This window comes from Meles meles, chromosome 5 (assembly GCF_922984935.1).
Source record: "Meles meles chromosome 5, mMelMel3.1 paternal haplotype, whole genome shotgun sequence".
NCBI classification, from domain to species: Eukaryota; Metazoa; Chordata; class Mammalia; order Carnivora; family Mustelidae; genus Meles; species Meles meles.
Genome location: NC_060070.1, coordinates 57,599,713 through 57,618,644, shown reverse-complemented (window position 1 = coordinate 57,618,644; position 18,932 = coordinate 57,599,713). Strand labels below are relative to the sequence as shown.

Sequence of the window (18,932 nt, the reverse complement as noted above, 5' to 3'; positions counted from 1 at the left end):
GGTTTTTAAGATATTAATAACTAAGCTTTAGGAATCTTAACATTGTGCCAGTTGTTTGGAAGAACTTGGTATTTTATCTTTTCATGTTTTAAAATGTATTAATACATGTGCCAAACAAGAAACTGAAAACTATTATATTATACTTTGTATTTTTACTTTAATTACTATAATCATGTTGAATTTATTTTATTTCATGTGGAAAAGCTAATTTCTTCTTAAATTTACATCACTTATGTTTTTACTAGCTACATTTTACAATTGAAATGCTACTTTTTTTTTTTTTTAGATTTTATTTATTCATTTGACAGAGATCACAAGTAGGCAGAGAAGCAGGCAGAAAGAGGAGGAAGCAGGCAGAGAGAGAGAGGAGGAAGCAGGCCTCCTGCTGAGCAGAAAGCCTGATGTGGGGCTTGATCCCAGGACCCTGGGATCATGACCTGAGCTGAAGGCAGAGGCTTTAACCCACTGAGCCACACAGGCACCCTCCAAATGCTACTTTTATTGTAATATCTAAATGGATACAGAAAAAGAGAAGTTTCTCTACCAAGGGATTATTACTTTTGAAAGGACCAGATACAGTTTTCTTTTTAAAATTAGGTTATTTTAACATTGTTTTGTTAGAAAATATAGGTGAAGTGGTTTCAAGAAAGTATTTTGTTCCTCTTGAACAAGATAATGTTGTGTGTTAACTTTCCTAGCTGTAGCTCCAGTGTATCATTTAGTGTTAAGAAATCAATTATTTGAACGCACTGAAAAAATATTCTTATCATCAACAAAATAAATTATTGAAATTTAAAACAAATTTAAATTTAAAACAAATAAGCTTAACTCAATCCATAAACTCTTAGAGTGCCCCCTTAGTCCTTCATCATACTTCCTTTCCTGATCCCAGAGTTTCTGATTAACTCATTTATCAAACAATACAAAAGATGATAAAATTTTTTGTACTGTTCTGTAAAAGGAAGAGAGAAAAGAATTTCCAATTGTGAGATTTAAGTTCTCATTGGAATATTGGAAGAATATTGTAGAAAGCAAGGAGATCTTTTTGGTAACATTGAAACCAAATTGCCCACAACAACTTTATTCAGTGGCCCCACAGATCCCTGCTTCCCCATCTGCATTATTCAACATGAATAATTGACAATTGTCTCAATCATATGTAAAGTGCTAGTAACCACGTTAGATTCAAGCCTCTCTCCCTACCAGATTGTCACCAATGAGCATTACTCATCTAGATATTTCAAGTCCTAAATCAATCTGCTCCCAGCTTATGGCTTACAAAAATGAAAATAATCCTAGGAGATATCAAAATGTTTCTTTCATAGTGAGTATATATCTAGTGTATCCACACCTGGACATAACTACCCTACCCTAATTTTTGTAAAGAGGTGCCACATAACCCTAAATGTAATTTAGAATTTTTTTCTTTACAATTTTAGATAAAATTTGCATTTAGTGAAATGGAGTAAAATTAACTGTACAATTCAATGAATTTTGACTAGTGCATTCAATGCTGTAATCTACATCTCTATCAAGGTATAAAGTAGAGATCATTTCCATAAGGTTGGAGATTCCCTCAAACCTCATTGCAATGGACTCTGTCATCTTCACACCTACCCCCGGCAGGTGTTTTTGCCTGTTCTGGAATTTCAAACAAATGAATCACCCACGTTGTATTCTTTTGTGCTTGGCTTCTTTATCTCAGTATGATGTCTATCTGTAAGATCTATCTGCATTGTGGTATACTTCAATAGTTTATTACTTTTTATTGCTAAGGTAGTGTTCAGTGATATGGATATATGATAATTTGTTTATTCATCAATTGATAAACATTTATATTGTCTCCTCCTTTTTTGGCTATTATGAGCATAGAGCTGTAATGAATTTTTTTTGTCCAAGTATTTTTGTGAACATGTGTTTTCATTTATCCTGGGTACATACTTAATAGTGAAATTATGGGTCGTGAGCTAAAATCCAGACCCTTTTGACAATACCTAACCCAAAGGTTTTTATTTATCAGATATCTACTGTTCACCCTCAACAAGAAGACCCAAATAAACCCTACTGGATTTTGAGGTTGGTCACAGAACACAATGAAGCAGAATTTTTTGAAGTGAAAAAGGATACAGAACGAGCAGATGAAATCCGAGCCATGAAGCAAGCCTGGGAGATGACTGAGCCAGGAAGAGCTATCAAGGTCACTTGAGTTGGAAAAGTTGTTCTTTAACTTTCCATTCCTAGGCACCGGTCTGAAGTGAGAGCCATGATGGCGAAAGCATATAGGAATTTTGGAACAGTATCTGGAATTTTGTTAGACACTCACTAACTACATGTTAAGACCATGTTTAAACACATTGTGAAATGTGCAGAATGGCTGATACCAGATGACTCACAAAAGCGAAGCACATGATGGTGCCACTTTATTGGCCCAAACTGTGGGTTCCCTCGTTCTTTTACGTAGTATGGGCTATATTCATGTGGCTTTGGAATATACATGAGTTTCAGTGGGGTGAGGTCTGGAGTCAATGACCAAGAAAGAATTCTTGTGACATCTTTGGTGCAAAATGTTGGTTTATTAAAGTGCAGGGAGAGGACCTATAGGCGGAAAGAGCTACTGCCCAAGGCTGTGAGGGGTGGCTGACTATATACTGTGGGGTTGGGAGAGGTAAGGAAGAAGAGAGGTTTCTGAAAGAACTTTCATTGTTAAAGAAGACTCACAGGATAGTAGCGGCCTTGGGACTGTCAGGTTAGGTTGTTTTACCCTCTAGCAAGGCATTAACATGAAGATAGTTGGAAACTTCCTGGAGGAACATTACACTCTGCCTGCTTCAAGTATCTGTGAATAGGCTGCAGGTTATAAGCACATATAATTGTATCTACATTTCCTTCTGGAAGCTAGGCGATTGATAGAAGTGCTTTGTTCTTATAAATTGCTGAGACATTTGTAAACTGAGGGAGACTTGGGTCTTGCAGGATTGTGATCTCTATAGATTAACTATTTGTTTTTCCTTTCCTTAGTTTTAGGGCAGCCAGAAAGTGCCTGAGGAATGTCACATAGATCCCATTGAGGGGGGGAGGGTTGTGGGGTGTCAGGTTCTGCTTTGTCCTCAGCTTGCCTTCTGTTCCCTCATCAGTATCCATGTCTGTTCTCACACTCCTAAGTAAGAAAGCATAAACATGTTTAATATGAGTTTTCATGTACTTTGAACAGCCTTGAGTGGATAAAAGCCTGTGCTCCCTCTTGTGGAATATATATACTTCACATCTCCCTCCCTACTCTATGTAAGAATCATCGCTATAGTGAACCATTATTACTCATATGTGTTACATGTCCTTACTCAGGGTTATTAAGCCAGATGAAAAATGTTCAGGAGTAACTGGACCTAAGGCTGCATGCCTTGTGTATCCGTTTTGAGACTGCTTCTTCGTTAGCTCTCAGAAAGAACTGTCAGAATTATGGATGGCTTAGAATTTGAGTTTATTGGGTAATAAGAGCTGGCCTAGTTCAAACTGCCATATTTATTCTCACTTTCCTCTTTCTTTCATGCACTCTTGGAATGTTGTTGCCTGGGCCATTCATTGATAGTGTTTGTTCTTTAGGCTTCTCAGGCTCGCCTGCATTACCTCAGCCGGTTCATTAAGAAACTACCGGATGCGGACAGCATGCCTGTGTCTGAGAGCCAAACCAAAGCTCTGGAGGAAGGTCAGTGAGCCCTGCCCCAGCCACCTCAGAGCACAGAGCTGTGCTTTGCACCTCTTAAAAGACAGAGGATTCTATAGGATAGGAAATAGATTCTGATTTTTTTTTTTTTTTAAATCAAGAAGATGTTTGCTTTCTCCCCAAGTAGATATGGTTTTCTCCATTTAAGAAAAGATGAAACCAGAAATAAGAGTGAAGCCTAGGTCAAAGATAGCAGTGTGAACTTGAAGGCAGGCCCACAACTGTTAATCTGGCAACTTTCTAGTAACAATAACTGTGAATAATAACAATAAGATAAAGCTAACTGCTTTTATTGAGTAATTGTTGTGGGCCCAGAACTGAAAATACTAATTATTTCATTGAACACTCACATGAATCCACTATAATATGTAATCTATAATATGATTTCTGGCTTACCAATAAGGACACAGGCCCAGAGTGATTTACTCTGCAATTTGCTAAATTCACAAGATACCCAGAGACAGACCAGCTTGCAGATAGCTCTCCATGGCCCCAGATCACCTTATCACTAACCCTTTACTGCCAGTATCTATAACCTCCTTGGGATGCCCAGGTAGGCCAAAGACATTAACATCCCCAACCATGCTTTTCCATGTTTATGTCCTTAGGAATGCAATTCAATGATTTTTATAAAGATAATGCCCCTTAACTTTTTTTTAAATTTTATTTATTTTTTTCAGCGTAACAGTATTCATTGTTTTTGCACAACACCCAGTGCTCCATGCAAAACGTGCCTTCCCTATTAACCCACCACCTGTTCCCCCAACCTCCCACCCCTGACCCTTCAAAACCCTCAGGTTGTTTTTCAGAGTCCATAGTCTCTTATGGTTCGCCTCCCCTCCCCAATGTCCATAGCCACCTCCCCCTCCCAATCCCACCTCCCCCCAGCAACCCCCAGTTTGTTTTGTGAGATTAAGAGTCATTTATGGTTTGTCTCCCTCCCAATCCCATCTTGTTTCATTTATTCTTCTCCTATCCCCCTAACCCCCATGTTGCTTCTCCATGTCCTCATATCAGGGAGATCATATGATAGTTGTCTTTCTCCGATTGACTTATTTCACTAAGCATGATACGCTCTAGTTCCATCCACGTCGTCGCAAATGGCAAGATTTCATTTCTTTTGATGGCTGCATAGTATTCCGTTGTATATATATACCACATCTTCTTTATCCATTCATCTGTTGATGGACATCTAGGTTCTTTCCATAGTTTGGCTATTGTAGACATTGCTGCTATAAACATTCAGGTACACGTGCCCCTTTGGATCACTATGTTTGTATCTTTAGGGTAAATACCCAGTAGTGCAATTGCTGGGTCATAGGGTAGTTCTATTTTCAACATTTTGAGGAACCTCCATGCTGTTTTCCAGAGTGGTTGCACCAGCTTGCATTCCCACCAACAGTGTAGGAGGGTTCCCCTTTCTCCCCATCCTCGCCAGCATCTGTCATTTCCTGACTTGTTAATTTTAGCCATTCTGACTGGTGTGAGGTGATATCTCATTGTGGTTTTGATTTGTATTTCCCTGATGCCGAGTGACGTGGAGCACTTTTTCATGTGTCTGTTGGCCATCTGGATGTCTTCTTTGCAGAAATGTCTGTTCATGTCCTCTGCCCATTTCTTGATTGGATTGTTTGTTCTTTGGGTGTTGAGTTTGCTAAGTTCCTTATAGATTTTGGATACTAGCCCTTTATCTGATATGTCATTTGCAAATATCTTCTCCCATTCTGTCAGTTGTCTTTTGGTTTTGTTAACTGTTTCCTTTGCTGTGCAAAAGCTTTTGATCTTGATGAAGTCCCAATAGTTCATTTTTGCCTTTGCTTCCCTTGCCTTTGCCATTGTTCCTAGGAAGATGTTGCTACGGCTGAGGTCGAAGAGGTTGCTGCCTGCATTCTCCTCAAGGATTTTGATGGATTCCTTTCTCACATTGAGGTCCTTCATCCATTTGGAGTCTATTTTTGTGTGTGGTGTAAGGAAGTGGTCCAATTTCATTTTTCTGCATGTGGCTGTCCAATTTTCCCAGCACCATTTATTGAAGAGGCTGTCTTTTTTCCATTGGACATTCTTTCCTGCTTTGTCGAAGATTAGTTGACCATAGAGTTGAGGGTAGATTTCTGGGCTCTCTATTCTGTTCCACTGATCCATGCGTCTGTTTTTGTGCCAGTACCATGTTGTCTTGATGATGACAGCTTTGTAATAGAGCTTGAAGTCCGGAATTGTGATGCCACCAACTTTGGCTTTCTTTTTCAATATTCCTTTGGCTATTCGAGGTCTTTTCTGGTTCCATATAAATTTTAGGATTATTTGTTCCATTTCTTTGAAAAAAATGGATGGTATTTTGATAGGGATTGCATTAAATGTGTAGATTGCTTTAGGTAGCATGGACATTTTCACAATATTTATTCTTCCAATCCAGGAGCATGGAACATTTTTCCATTTCTTTGTGTCTTCCTCAATTTCTTTCATGAGTACTTTATAATTTTCTGTATATAGATTCTTAGCCTCTTTGGTTAGGTTTATTCCTAGGTATCTTATAGTTTTGGGTACAATTGTAAATGGGATGGACTCCTTAATTTCTCTTTCTTCTGTCTTGTTGTTGGTGTACAGAAATGCAACTGATTTCTGTGCATTGATTTTATATCCTGACACTTTACTGAATTCCTGTACAAGTTCTAGCAGTTTTGGAGTGGAGTCTTTTGGGTTTTCCACATATAGTATCATATCATCTGTGAAGAGTGATAGTTTGACTTCTTCTTTGCTGATTCGGATGCCTTTAATTTCCTTTTGTTGTCTGATTGCTGAGGCTAGGACTTCTAGTACTATGTTGAATAGCAGTGGTGATAATGGACATCCCTGCCGTGTTCCTGACCTTAGCGGAAAAGCTTTCAGTTTTTCTCCATTGAGAATGATATTTGCGGTGGGTTTTTCATAGATGACTTTGATAATATTGAGGTATGTGCCCTCTATCCCTACACTTTGAAGAGTTTTGATCAGGAAGGGATGCTGTACTTTGTCAAATGCTTTTTCAGCATCTATTGAGAGTATCATATGGTTCTTGTTCTTTCTTTTATTAATGTGTTCTATCACATTGATTGATTTGTGGATGTTGAACCAACCCTGCAGCCCTGGAATAAATCCCACTTGATCGTGGTGAATAATCCTTTTAATGTACTGTTGAATCCTATTGGCTAGTATTTTGGCGAGAATTTTTGCGTCTGTGTTCATCAAGGATATTGGTCTGTAGTTCTCTTTTTTGGTGGGATCCTTGTCTGGTTTTGGGATCAAGGTGATGCTGGCCTCATAAAATGAGTTTGGAAGTTTTCCTTCCGTTTCTATTTTTTGGAACAGTTTCAGGAGAATAGGAATGAGTTCTTCTTTAAATGTTTGGTAGAATTCCCCTGGGAAGCCGTCTGGCCCTGGGCTTTTGTTTGTTTGGAGATTTTTGATGACTGTTTCAATCTCCTTACTGGTGATGGGCCTGTTCAGGTTTTCTATTTCTTCCTGGTTCAGTTGTGGTAGTTTATATGTCTCTAGGAATGCATCCATTTCTTCCAGATTGTCAAATTTGTTGGCGTAGAGTTGCTCATAGTATGTTCTTATAATTGTCTGTATTTCTTTGTTGTTAGTTGTGATCTCTCCTCTTTCATTCATGATTTTATTGATTTGGGTCCTTTCTCTTTTCTTTTTGATGAGTCTGGCCAGGGGTTTATCAATCTTATTGATTCTTTCAAAGAACCAGCTCCTAGTTTCATTGATTTGTTCTATTGTTTTTTTGGTTTCTATTTCATTGATTTCTGCTCTGATCTTTATGATTTCTCTTCTCCTGCTGGGTTTAGGGTTTCTTTCTTGTTCTTTCTCCAGCTCCTTTACGTGTAGGGTTAGGTTGTGTACTTGAGACCTTTCTTGTTTCTTGAGAAAGGCTTGTACCGCTATATATTTTCCTCTCAGGACTGCCTTTGCTGTGTCCCACAGATTTTGAACTGTTGTGTTTTCATTATCATTTGTTTCCATGAATTTTTTCAGTTCTTCTTTAATTTCCTGGTTGACCCATTCATTCTTTAGAAGGATGCTGTTTAGTCTCCATGTATTTGGGTTCTTTCCAGCTTTCCTCTTGTGATTGAGTTCTAGCTTCAGAGCATTGTGGTCTGAAAATATGCAGGGAATGATCCCAATCTTTTGATACCGGTTGAGACCTGATTTGTGGCCCAGGATGTGATCTATTCTGGAGAAGGTTCCATGTGCACTAGAGAAGAATGTGTATTCTGTTGCTTTGGGATGAAATGTTCTGAATATATCTGTGATGTCCATCTGGTCCAGTGTGTCATTTAAGGCCTTTATTTCCTTGTTGATCTTTTGCTTGGATGATCTGTCCATTTCAGTGAGGGGAGTGTTAAAGTCCCCTACTATTATTGTATTATTATTGATGTGTTTCTTTGATATTATTGATGTGTTTCTTTGTTATTAATTGATTGATATAGTTGGCTGCTCCCACGTTAGGGGCATAGATATTTAAAATTGTTAGATCTTCTTGTTGGACAGACCCTTTGAGTAGGATACAGTGTGCTTCCTCATCTCTTATTATAGTCTTTGACTTAAAATCTAATTGATCTGATATAAGGATTGCCACCCCAGCTTTCTTCTGATGCCCATTAGCATGGTAAATTGTTTTCCACCCCCTCACTTTAAATCTGGAGGTGTCTTCACATCTAAAATGAGTTTCTTGTAGGCAACATACTGATGGGTTTTATTTTTTTATCCATTCTGATACCCTGTGTCTTTTGATTGGGGCATTTAGCCCATTAACATTCAGGGTAACTATTGAGAGATATGAATTTAGTGCCATTATTAGTCTGTAAGTTGACTGTTACTGTATATTGTCTCTGTACCTTTCTGATCTACTACTTTTAGGCTCTCTCTTTGCTTAGAGGACCCCTTTCAATATTTCCTGTAGAGATGGTTTGGTGTTTGCAAATTCTTTCAGTTTTTGTTTGTCCTGGAAGCTTTTGATCTCTCCTTCTATTTTCAATGATAGCCTAGCTGGATAGAGTATTCTCTACTCTGCTGCGTGTTTTTCTCGTTTAGTGCTCTGAATATATCATGCCAGCTCTTCCTGGCCTGCCAGGTCTCTGTGGATAAGTCTGCTGCCAATCTAATATTTTTACCATTGTATGTTACAGACTTCTTTTCTCGGGCTGCTTTCAGGATTTTCTCTTTGTCACTAAGACTTGTCAATTTTACTATTAGGTGACGGGGTGTGGACCTATTCTTGTTGACTTTGAGGGGGGTTCTCTGCATCTCCTGGATTTTGATGCTTGTTCGCTTTGCCATATTAGGGAAATTCTCTCCAATAATTCTCTCCAATAGACCTTCTGCTCCCCTCTCTATTTCTTCTTCTTCTGGAATCCCAATTATTCTAATGTTGTTTCGTCTTATGGTGTCACTTATCTCTCGAATTCTCCCCTCATGGTCCAGTAGCTGTTTGTCCCTCTTCTGTTCGGCTTCTTTATTCTCTGTCATTTGGTCTTCTACATCACTAATTCTTTCTTCTGCCTCATTGATCCTAGCAGTGAGAGCCTCCATTTTTGATTGCACCTCATTAATAGCTTTTTGATTTCTACTTGGTTAGATTTTAGTTCTTTAATTTCTCCAGAAAGGGCTTTAATATCTCCAGAGAGGGTTTCTCTAATATCTTCCATGCCTTTTTCGAGCCCGGCTAGAATGTTCAGAATTGTCATTCTGAACTCTTGATCTGACATATTACCAATGTCTGTGTTGATTAGGTCCCTAGCCTTCAGTACTGTCTCTTGTTCTTTTGTTTGTGGTGATTTTTTCTGCCTTGTCATTTTGTCCAGATAAGAGGATATGAAGGATCAAATAAAATACTAAAAGGGTGGCAAAGACCCCAGAAAAATGCGCTGTACCTAAATGAGAAGAGACCCCAAATTGTGGGGGGGAGTAAGGGGATAAAAAGAGGTTCAGAAAAAAAAAAGAAAAAAAATTTAAAAAATAAAACAAATAAAGAAAAAATATAAAAAAGAAAGAAAAAATATATATATTTAGATAAACTAGTCAAAAAACGTTAAAAAAGAAAAGGGTAAAAGTTTTAAAAAATTTAGCAGAAGAAGAAAAAAGAAAAAAAATTGAAAAAAGAAAAAAGAATTGAAGTAGCCGCAAGACTAAAGAATCATGGGGAGAAAGCCATGAGTTCCGTGGTTTGCTTTCTCCTCCTCTGGAACTGCGCTGCTGTCTTAGGAATTGAACCTACTTTTCCTTGATAGATGAACTTCGTCCTGGCTGGATATTTTGTTGATCTTCTGGGGGAGGGGCCTGTTGTAGTGACTCTCAAGTGTCTTTGCCCGAGGCGGGATTGCACCGCCCTTACCGGTGGCCGGACTAAGTAATTGGCTCGGGTTCGCTTTTGGGAGCTTCTGTTCCCTGAACGCTTTCCGTAGAGTTCCGGAGGACAGGAATGAAAATGGCGGCCTCCTAGTCTCCAGCCCGGAGGAGCCGAGAGCCTGAGGCCCCACTCCTCAGTGTGCCCCCAGAGGACAGCACCCAATCACTCCCGTATCCCCAGCCTCTAGCCGCGCTCCGAGCTCACCCAGCCCGCGACCAGTTCAAGGTAACCCCGAGCTGAGAGTTCAGTCCTCGGCTCTGTCTCTGCAGCTGGCTTCTCCGTTCTAATACCTGCGAGCTCTGCGACACTCCGACACCCCCGATCCTTCTGTGACCCTGCGGGACCTGGGGCCACGCTGACCCCGCGTGGGCTTCACCCTGGTTTAGCCTCTGGAGCAATGTCCCTCAGTGGAACAGACTTTTAAAAGTCCTGATTTTGTGCTCCGTTCCTCCGCTGCTTGCCGGGAGCCGGCTCCTCCCCCCGCGGTCTATCTTCCCATCGTTTTAGATTCACTTCTAAAGAGGTAGGCCAGTCCTACCTCTCAGAAAGTGGTTGATTTTCTGTTTCTAGAGTTGCTGTTCTTCTTCTCTTCGCTCTCCCGTTGGATTTGTAGGTGTTTGCAATGTTTAGATAAGCTATCAAGCTGATCTCCTGCTACCTGATGTAGTCTCAGCCTGCTACTTCTCCGCCATCTTGCCCCCCTTAACTTTTTACATAAAGAAGTTTTTTATAAAACTTTTATATAAAAGTTTATATATTTTTTTATATAAAAAAGTGTTTTATATAAACAGCAAATATCACCCCGATTTTGTTTCCTGGGATGAGTACTCTTCACAGAACTTTATATCTCCTTTTAACGTACAGCAACTATGAGGTAGACACTGCTATTCCTTTGTACAGATAAAGAGACCAATGCTCAGAGAGTCACCAAACTCTTCCTAAGTCACAGATCTAAAAAGTGATAGAGTAGGATTTGAAATATTTCTAACTCCCAAAGTACTCACTTTGCTAAGTGTTTAAGTCTAATGTCATATTGAGAATACAAAAGTGAGTAGATTTTATTATGATTCTATCATCTCATTATTTTAAATTTTATTATTTTATTAGAGTTTATTATTGTTTTTAAAAATGTATTAAGTTATATGCAAAAGAAAAATGTTGCACAGGACACTTGTTAAAAATGACAAAGAACACTATTCAAGACTATTGTAATAGGAGTCAAGACTGTTGCCGTAGGAGAGAGAGAGATTGAATTCAACTTTGAATACAGCAGGGACAAGTGGGGTTTTATAGTGACTAGGTAGGGAATGGGTGGAAAGTTACCCAGAAAACTTGATATCTAAGAAAACTTAGATATCGAGGGTAGGGGGAAGAGAGGAGCTGGATTGGAATATCAGAGTGGGGGTGGGGGGCATTTCTTGATAAATTATTCCAGCTGTATGTATCCTTTGCCTAAACTGGAATTCACAAACCCAGGACCAGGCCTGGTCGAGAGCAAGGCTCAGAGGAGGCTGACCTTATCCTACAACATTCATGCAGTAAAGACACAAATATTCACTGCACACAACTTGACAAATTTTTATATCCGTACACACTCAGGAACCACCATTATCAAGATATAAAACACTTAAACATCCCCAAAGTCTTCCTCATTCCCCTTCCCTCAGCCATTTTCTCCCTCAAAGTGACAACTAGTCTGACCTCTATTAATTACCCTGTTTCCATTTTGCCTGTTGTTGAACTTCATATATTTGGACGAATACAGTATATACTTTCCATCCCTCACCACGAAGCTCTTCTAACTCATCTTTTGTCAGATTAGTAAGGTGTGTTTTAGAAGAAATTTGTCTATTTTATTTTAAGTTAAACTTCCTAAAATAAATTTATTTTTAATTTTTTTGATCCATTTTGTCCAAAGGGTACATCAATTTTAATAATATGTTAAAATGTGTATTTATTTTAATATTTCTCCATGCTTTCAATTACTAACCTATTATCACCTTTTATTCAAAGCAGAATATAACATTAATTAAATTATCTGCAATTGATAAATGGGGGGGGAGTCTGTATAATGTGGAAATTGTGAGAGGTTTTACACAGTTTTTTCTCCCCCAGGCATAAAGATCTAGAAGAGTGGGAATAGAATTGTAGCATTAAGGAAAAACTTCCCAGCTTTGCAACTTCACAAGCAAGAGCTCTTCTCACCTCTATTTTTAGATAATTTTAGACAAGTGCCTAGACACAGGGTTCCCTCTCCAGAGAGAACCCCATTCACCTACATTTCCCACACAAGGCAGGTTGCTGCCTCCTCCAGGGCCCACCCTAGCCGTGGTCCCAGTGTTCAGAGATCCCATTTCCACTTGCAGTGTCTCACCTCCCCAAAGCCTCTATTTTTATGTGATGTGTTTGTATCCTGAGGTATCAGACACATTGGTGGTCTGGGCCATCCACAATAATTTCTGAGGCTACCAATGATTATTTTTGCCAGTGCTCTGGTTGGAGGCGGCAAAGCTTTCCAGTCAGCTCCAAACCTGGTTCCCACAAGCCCTCGTTACTTTCTGCATGTGATTTTATAGAATACAAGCTCGTCTTGGCTAACGCCCATGTCGTGTTGTAGTTGAAACTTTGTCAAGTACCACAAGAGAGTCAGACACAAAGAGTTCTGTGAGTTCCGATAACAAAGATGTCGTATCGTCAGGGAATATGCTGTGGAAGAAGTGGCAAATGGGGAAGGGCTTGAAGGATCTTTCCAAATCGGGGAGCAGCGAAAGTGGAGGAATGTCCCCAGCAGGGAAGGATGAGCAGAGCATGCGGAAGGAGATCAGTAAGTGGTGTTCTCATTTGTAAGAAAAATATGTACTTGGATGTAAAAATTCTGGAAAGACACTGACAAAACACATGTGATGTTTAGGGTTATAGATAGAAACATACATATTTTGGATTCATAGGTCTTCATTTTGCTTATCAGAGTTGATAAAAGGCTCAATGACCTCATTGCTCAGTAGTTAAAGATCGAAGTGGACCAAAACAAAAAACAAAAACACATAGCAGGTGTATTTTTGTACACTTCCATGTGTCTACAAACACTAAAAATAAAATTGCAGTGACTACACATGCCATTGTCACCAAACACAGATCCTTTTCTTTCTTTTCCTTTTTTTTTTTTTTAATCTATCATAGGCTTCATGGTATATTTTCTTTTTACCTTTTATAACAAATTTTAAATATTTGGATTCTAAAATTTTGGAGGAGAGGAATTTTCAATGGCACACAAGCCACAAGCCACACTGATTTGGTTCATTCTTGTATAGCGGGGATTCGTATTTGTTCACTAAAATGAATATAAATCCTCTACGGAAGTTTTTAACAGAGAAATGTCTTCCCATGCCGGTCTCCCTGAGGAAGGATTTCCTCTGAGCAACTCCTGGACTAAGGGACTAAATTGCTAAGGGACTAAGTGTCCTCTGTGGTTGAAACAATAAATCCGGCTGGCCGTAGGGGATCCTGAGTCCCTTGCTTGTCCCTGAGTTGGAACCACTACCTATGGTAGTGCGGTGAATGGCAGGGATCAGCTGGCTGTCGCGTTCTGTGACTGTGGCCCATTTGTCTCTCACATGGAGCTACATTCTCCAATTATACCTGTATCAGTAGCAAAAATCTTAATCTTTATTTCTTTACTTGTTCAGAACCCAGTCAGGTAAGAAAGATATTTTGAAAGGATGCATCCTCGGGAACACAAACAATGGTTCTTTTCTCAAAATTGCTAAACCAGTCTGAGAATTTTTAAATTAAAAACTGCTTATGGCTAACCATGTCGTTGAAGGAGTTCCACAAGGAAGAAGAAAATTCCAAAATTCAAAGGGCTTTTTTACTGCAGTAATGGATATTCCATTTTTTTAGCCAATATTTTGAAAGTAAGCACTCGTTAAATAAATAATGACATACATGATGTAAAACTTATTTAGAATAACAGCTATCATTCTATATTAATATGTAATTTGTAGAGTGGTTTTACATCTATTATCTCACGGGAGCCTCTATGAACTAGACAAAGCATATATTGCTATCTCTGCCTCAAAATTTAAGTGATTGATAAATGTCTCACGTGAGGGCAGGAAGCTGAAACAATGTGGCGTGAATCAGGACTCAAATCCTAGTTCTTTTCATTCCACATATTGTGATCTCTAACAGAGCACAAACTTTTCCTCACACTTGGTTAAAGACTTGTGAAATGAAAATCTAATTACATTTGGAGGTTTACCTGTTTATATGCTAACAAAGTAATTTTTTTAAGTTGTAAAAATGGAATATAATCATGATTCTTCACTCCAGTCATGGAGTGTGTCCCCTCAGTCATGGTGTGGATTCATTTTCTGTGCAGAGCCCCAGACCAGCCCCAGACCAGGGACTATTTTTGTGTCAGCTTTCCTGCTCTTCATTTCTTCACACTTTTGGCCTTCGGTCTTTAGACCTTTCTATTAAAGTTCACAGCACTGTGAAAGAGTCTACTTTGGGATGGAAAGGAGGGGGTAGGAAATAGGAAGGAAAGGTAAATGTGAGTGGAAATGGAGAACTGAGGCCAAAGTGGCCTGTCCTCAACCAAAAATGTCTTCAACACATTCTGAAATGTGTTTTATTATCACTTTTATTGAATATAAATAATATATGTATCATATAATATGTATATTATATTACATGTAAAATAAAATATAAATTTACTCACACAACATCAAGAAAAGTCAACCCCTTCTCCCTCCAAGAAAAGGTGTGCTATTTGGTTCCCAGTACCTCTTGCAGCACTGAAACATGGCCATGGACTTTGGGTACGGGTGTTGTAGAAGGAATCTTGCTTGAGAACAATGGGTCTGGTTGTCCAGCTGTTCTCTGGAACTCCATGTGATGCTCTTACCTCTGCTGTTGGTGCCCCATATTAGCCCTCACTCCTGGAGAAGCATTACCTGTAAGAGATTACATACCCTGGGAGAACTTTTCATGATCTGGTCTCTTTATTTCAATTGAAATTTGTAATTCCCACAGAACTGTGTTATTCTTGGGTGACTGGATGGCTCATTTGGTTAAGATCTGCCTTTGGCCAGGTCATGACCCCAAAGTCCTAGGATCGAGTCCCACATCCGGCTCCCTGCTCAGCGTGGAGTCTGCTTCTCCCTCTGCCCTTCACCTCACTCATACTCTCTCTCTCTCTCTCTAATAAATAAATAAAATCTTTAAAAACAAAACAAAACAAAAACCTACCTTATTCTTGCTACTTCCTATTCTCATACAATAGGTAACTTAGAACAATTTCCTTCATAGTACCAGAGGGCATATGGAAATGATATTACTATGGATTTTACACCTAGACATTCTTTCTAATACCAAAGCCATTGTCAAGTTCAACAATCTAAACATTGCTTTCCACTTTCCCTTTACCTCTGGGAGCCTCTAGAAAATGCTTTTTAGAAATGTTGCAGGTGATCTTTGTCTTTATTCTCACATCTTTTCCCCAGACTTCACAATCACTATGCCTTGAACAGCGATTTTTAGACAATCTCTGATGAAGTAAGTTTTCTTCCTTAATCCATTGGAAACATACAAGGCTGTCATAATACACTCACACCCTATTCTGACACAAAAGAGTTTAGTAGCCAGAACATGAAGGTTAAACTTCTCTGCCCCTTTCCCACACCCTCTTCTGTTTAAATATATGTTATCTGGCAGAAGGGAAGAAAACACAACTATCTAATTAATCAGTGAGTATTTACTTTCCAGTCAAAGTCAGCAGAGTTAGTGTCTTATCAAAACAACTCATGTTTGAAATGCCAAAAATATAGCAAACATAAGTAGATATGTTCATAAGAAAAGCAAATGAACTTTAGAAATCTAAGATCCCATAAGATCCCATAGTCATCACAATGAAAAAAGAAAAGTTATTGACTACTGGTTCCTAAAAAACATATTATAAAATGTTAATTCTTCAGGAATGTTTTATGTTATAAAATGAAAGTCATGATTAATTGATGTTTTCATCATAGAGTTGAGTTGGGATATTCTTTTATTTTACATGTACTATGTCTTCATGTATTTTCAAAAAAATGAATAATTTGTACATCATGTTTAAAATGTTTTTTAAAGTTTTATATTAGATTGAATTTCTGAGTGAGTGATCACTTTTAACAAGTTGTTACAAATTAAGCACTTTCCAATATTGTGGGAGGCGATCACAACCCCGTGTAAAAAGTAAGACTAAATAGCTGTGGGCACGAGATGTCCTGATGGCAAAGTGAGAACTTAACATAACCTCTCCCTCAAAGCACTAATAAACTGAAAATTAATTTAAAGACATGTTAAAACTCTGAAGGCATATAACTAAATAAAAATTATAGGATATAAGATTAATATACAAAAATTACTTTCATCTCTACATAATATCAATGAGTGATCAAAAAAGGAAATTAAGACCATTTTATTCACAGTAATGTCAATAATAAATGTATGGAAATAAATTTATAAAAGTGCAAGACCTGTATACCAAAAACTACAAAATGTCACTAAAGGTAATTTTTAAAAATCTAAGGAAAGAAGGAGGCAGTCCATGCTTTGGACTAGAAGACTCAATTTGGTCAGATGGCATTTCTCCCCAAATTGATCTATACATTCAGTATAATCTCCATCAAAATTCTAGTAGACATTTTATAGAATTTAGCAACCTGATCCCAAAACTTACTTGGAAATGCAAAAGACCTGGAATGACCAAAGTAATTTTGATAAAGAAACAAGGGGAAAGATCTTCACTTCATGTTTTCAGAATTTATTATGAAGTTAACAGTAATCAAAACACTATGATTTGACAGTTTCTTAAAGAGTTAGATGTCATTTTACCATTCTTAGTTACATGGAATATCCAGGAAAGACAGATCTATAGAGACAAAGTACAGCAATGGCTGCCGTAGGCTTGTGATGGGAATGAAGAAAGGGCTGTAAAAGGCACAGGAGATTTTACATGGAGAATAGAAATGTTTTGAGACTGAATTTGGGTGCTGGTCACAAAACTATGTAAACATATGAAAAAGCATTAACTTACACTTTTAAAATGGTTTCCGTAGTGTAGTGGTTATCACGTTCGCCTCACACTTTTAAAATGGGTGAATTTATGGCATGTAAATTATACTCCAATAATTTTTTATTTTTTTTTATTTTTTTCCATTTTATTTATTTTTTCAGCGTAACAGTATTCATTGTTTTTGCATAACACCCAGTGCTCCATGCAAAACGTGCCCTCCCCATTACCCACCACCTGTTCCCCCCACCTCCCACCCTTGACCCTTCAAAACCCTCAGGTTGCCCCAACCTCCCACCCCTGACCCTTCAAAACCCTCAGGTTGTTTTTCAGAGTCCATAGTCTCTTATGGTTCGCCTCCCCTCCCCAATGTCCATAGCCCGCTCCCCCTCTCCCAATCCCACCTCCCCCCAGCAACCCCCAGTTTGTTTTGAAGAATAAATGAAACAAGATGGGATTGGGAGGGAGACAAACCATAAATGACTCTTAATCTCCAATAATTTTTTAAAAAGGAGATTAAATGTCCAGTAAAGTCTGAGTGGTTAATATTAGTCTCTAAAATCTCTTTATTAAGTTTGTTCTTGTGGGTTCATATGCGTTTCGGGAGTAGAAATTTCCTGCTAACTTGATTGGCAGTGTTTACCTGCTGTATATTGCCTACTCCACTGGATCTGCAAGTTTCTTAAAGTAGACTACTGTGTCGTAATTATTTTTATATCCCACCCCGGATGGTGTTTATGATGGTTTTTACCTTTAGATGAAGCACTTTAAATATTGGGTCATTTAATTTGTTTATGATGAAATACAGCATGACTTTTACTTCTTGTCTCCATCTCCATTTAACTACCAGCGTGGTAACATTCTGGTACTCTTCTTATAGAGTATATTCACTTTGCCATCTCCCTCAAGTAACTGTAAGTATAGTAACACCAACTAGAAGATAAATATGAAATATATTTTAATAAAGTTGCATTGAATCACATTAAAATCATATTAGACAAGCCCAATCAATTTTTTTTAAACAGAAGATATTATTTTTAATTAAAATAAGATATAACAGTCATGTAGGCAGTGTTGATTCTTTTTTTTGAAATCCTGGGACTTATTTTTTTAACAGGATCTCGTTCACGATCCCCAACAATTTTGGAAATGTCTCCACGACTTACTCGAAAAGCACTAGAATGTGTAAACTTAACTCAGTATGTACGGTAAGTTTTAATAAACATGATTAATGCAGACATCTGTGTTCACAGAATTTTGGATACATTAATAAGCAGTTGCTAAACAACTGAAAATTTGAACTTAAATGCTTAATATACTTCAGTGTATTCAAATTTTTAGGAGTATGTGATTTTACCCCTCAAATTTAGCAAATGTTTTATTAAGTCAATCATAAAAGCATTTGAATATTTTCTGTAAAGATTTAATTTGTAAGTTGATTAAGGTGAGTTGAGCTGCAGAAAATTCCCACTATGCCTGCTGGCATGATTTAAGTACATGTAATTTTATCAAGAACCAGACAGTAGGATTAACAGAGAGAGATAGTTACTCAAGCATACTTAAAAGTTTGAAAATATATTCAACATTATTTAGCTGCATAAATTAAAAAAGGAAAAACTTCCAAATAGTCTCATACTTTTCAACACCAATTCCATGAACACCTCATCAGATGAAGCATCTGATTTTCTTTGTACTTTCCTAGAATTGTTTCCTAAAATATTAGTGACTCAGTAAACGGAGAATAGCCCATCAAAAAATAG

At 38.0% G+C, this 18,932-nt stretch overlaps 1 protein-coding gene across 1 annotated transcript in view; it reads left to right on the top strand.

Moving 5' to 3' along the window:
* ADGB (androglobin) overlaps nucleotides 1–18,932 on the top strand; it is a 191,142-nt gene that overhangs the window by 167,704 nt on the left and 4,506 nt on the right. Inside the window, exons 32-35 of the mRNA XM_046004182.1 lie at nucleotides 2,021–2,197; nucleotides 3,601–3,703; nucleotides 12,733–12,939; nucleotides 18,281–18,380. Of these exons, the coding sequence (XP_045860138.1) occupies nucleotides 2,021–2,197; nucleotides 3,601–3,703; nucleotides 12,733–12,939; nucleotides 18,281–18,380 (587 nt within the window). The remainder of the gene's footprint in view (nucleotides 1–2,020; nucleotides 2,198–3,600; nucleotides 3,704–12,732; nucleotides 12,940–18,280; nucleotides 18,381–18,932) is intronic.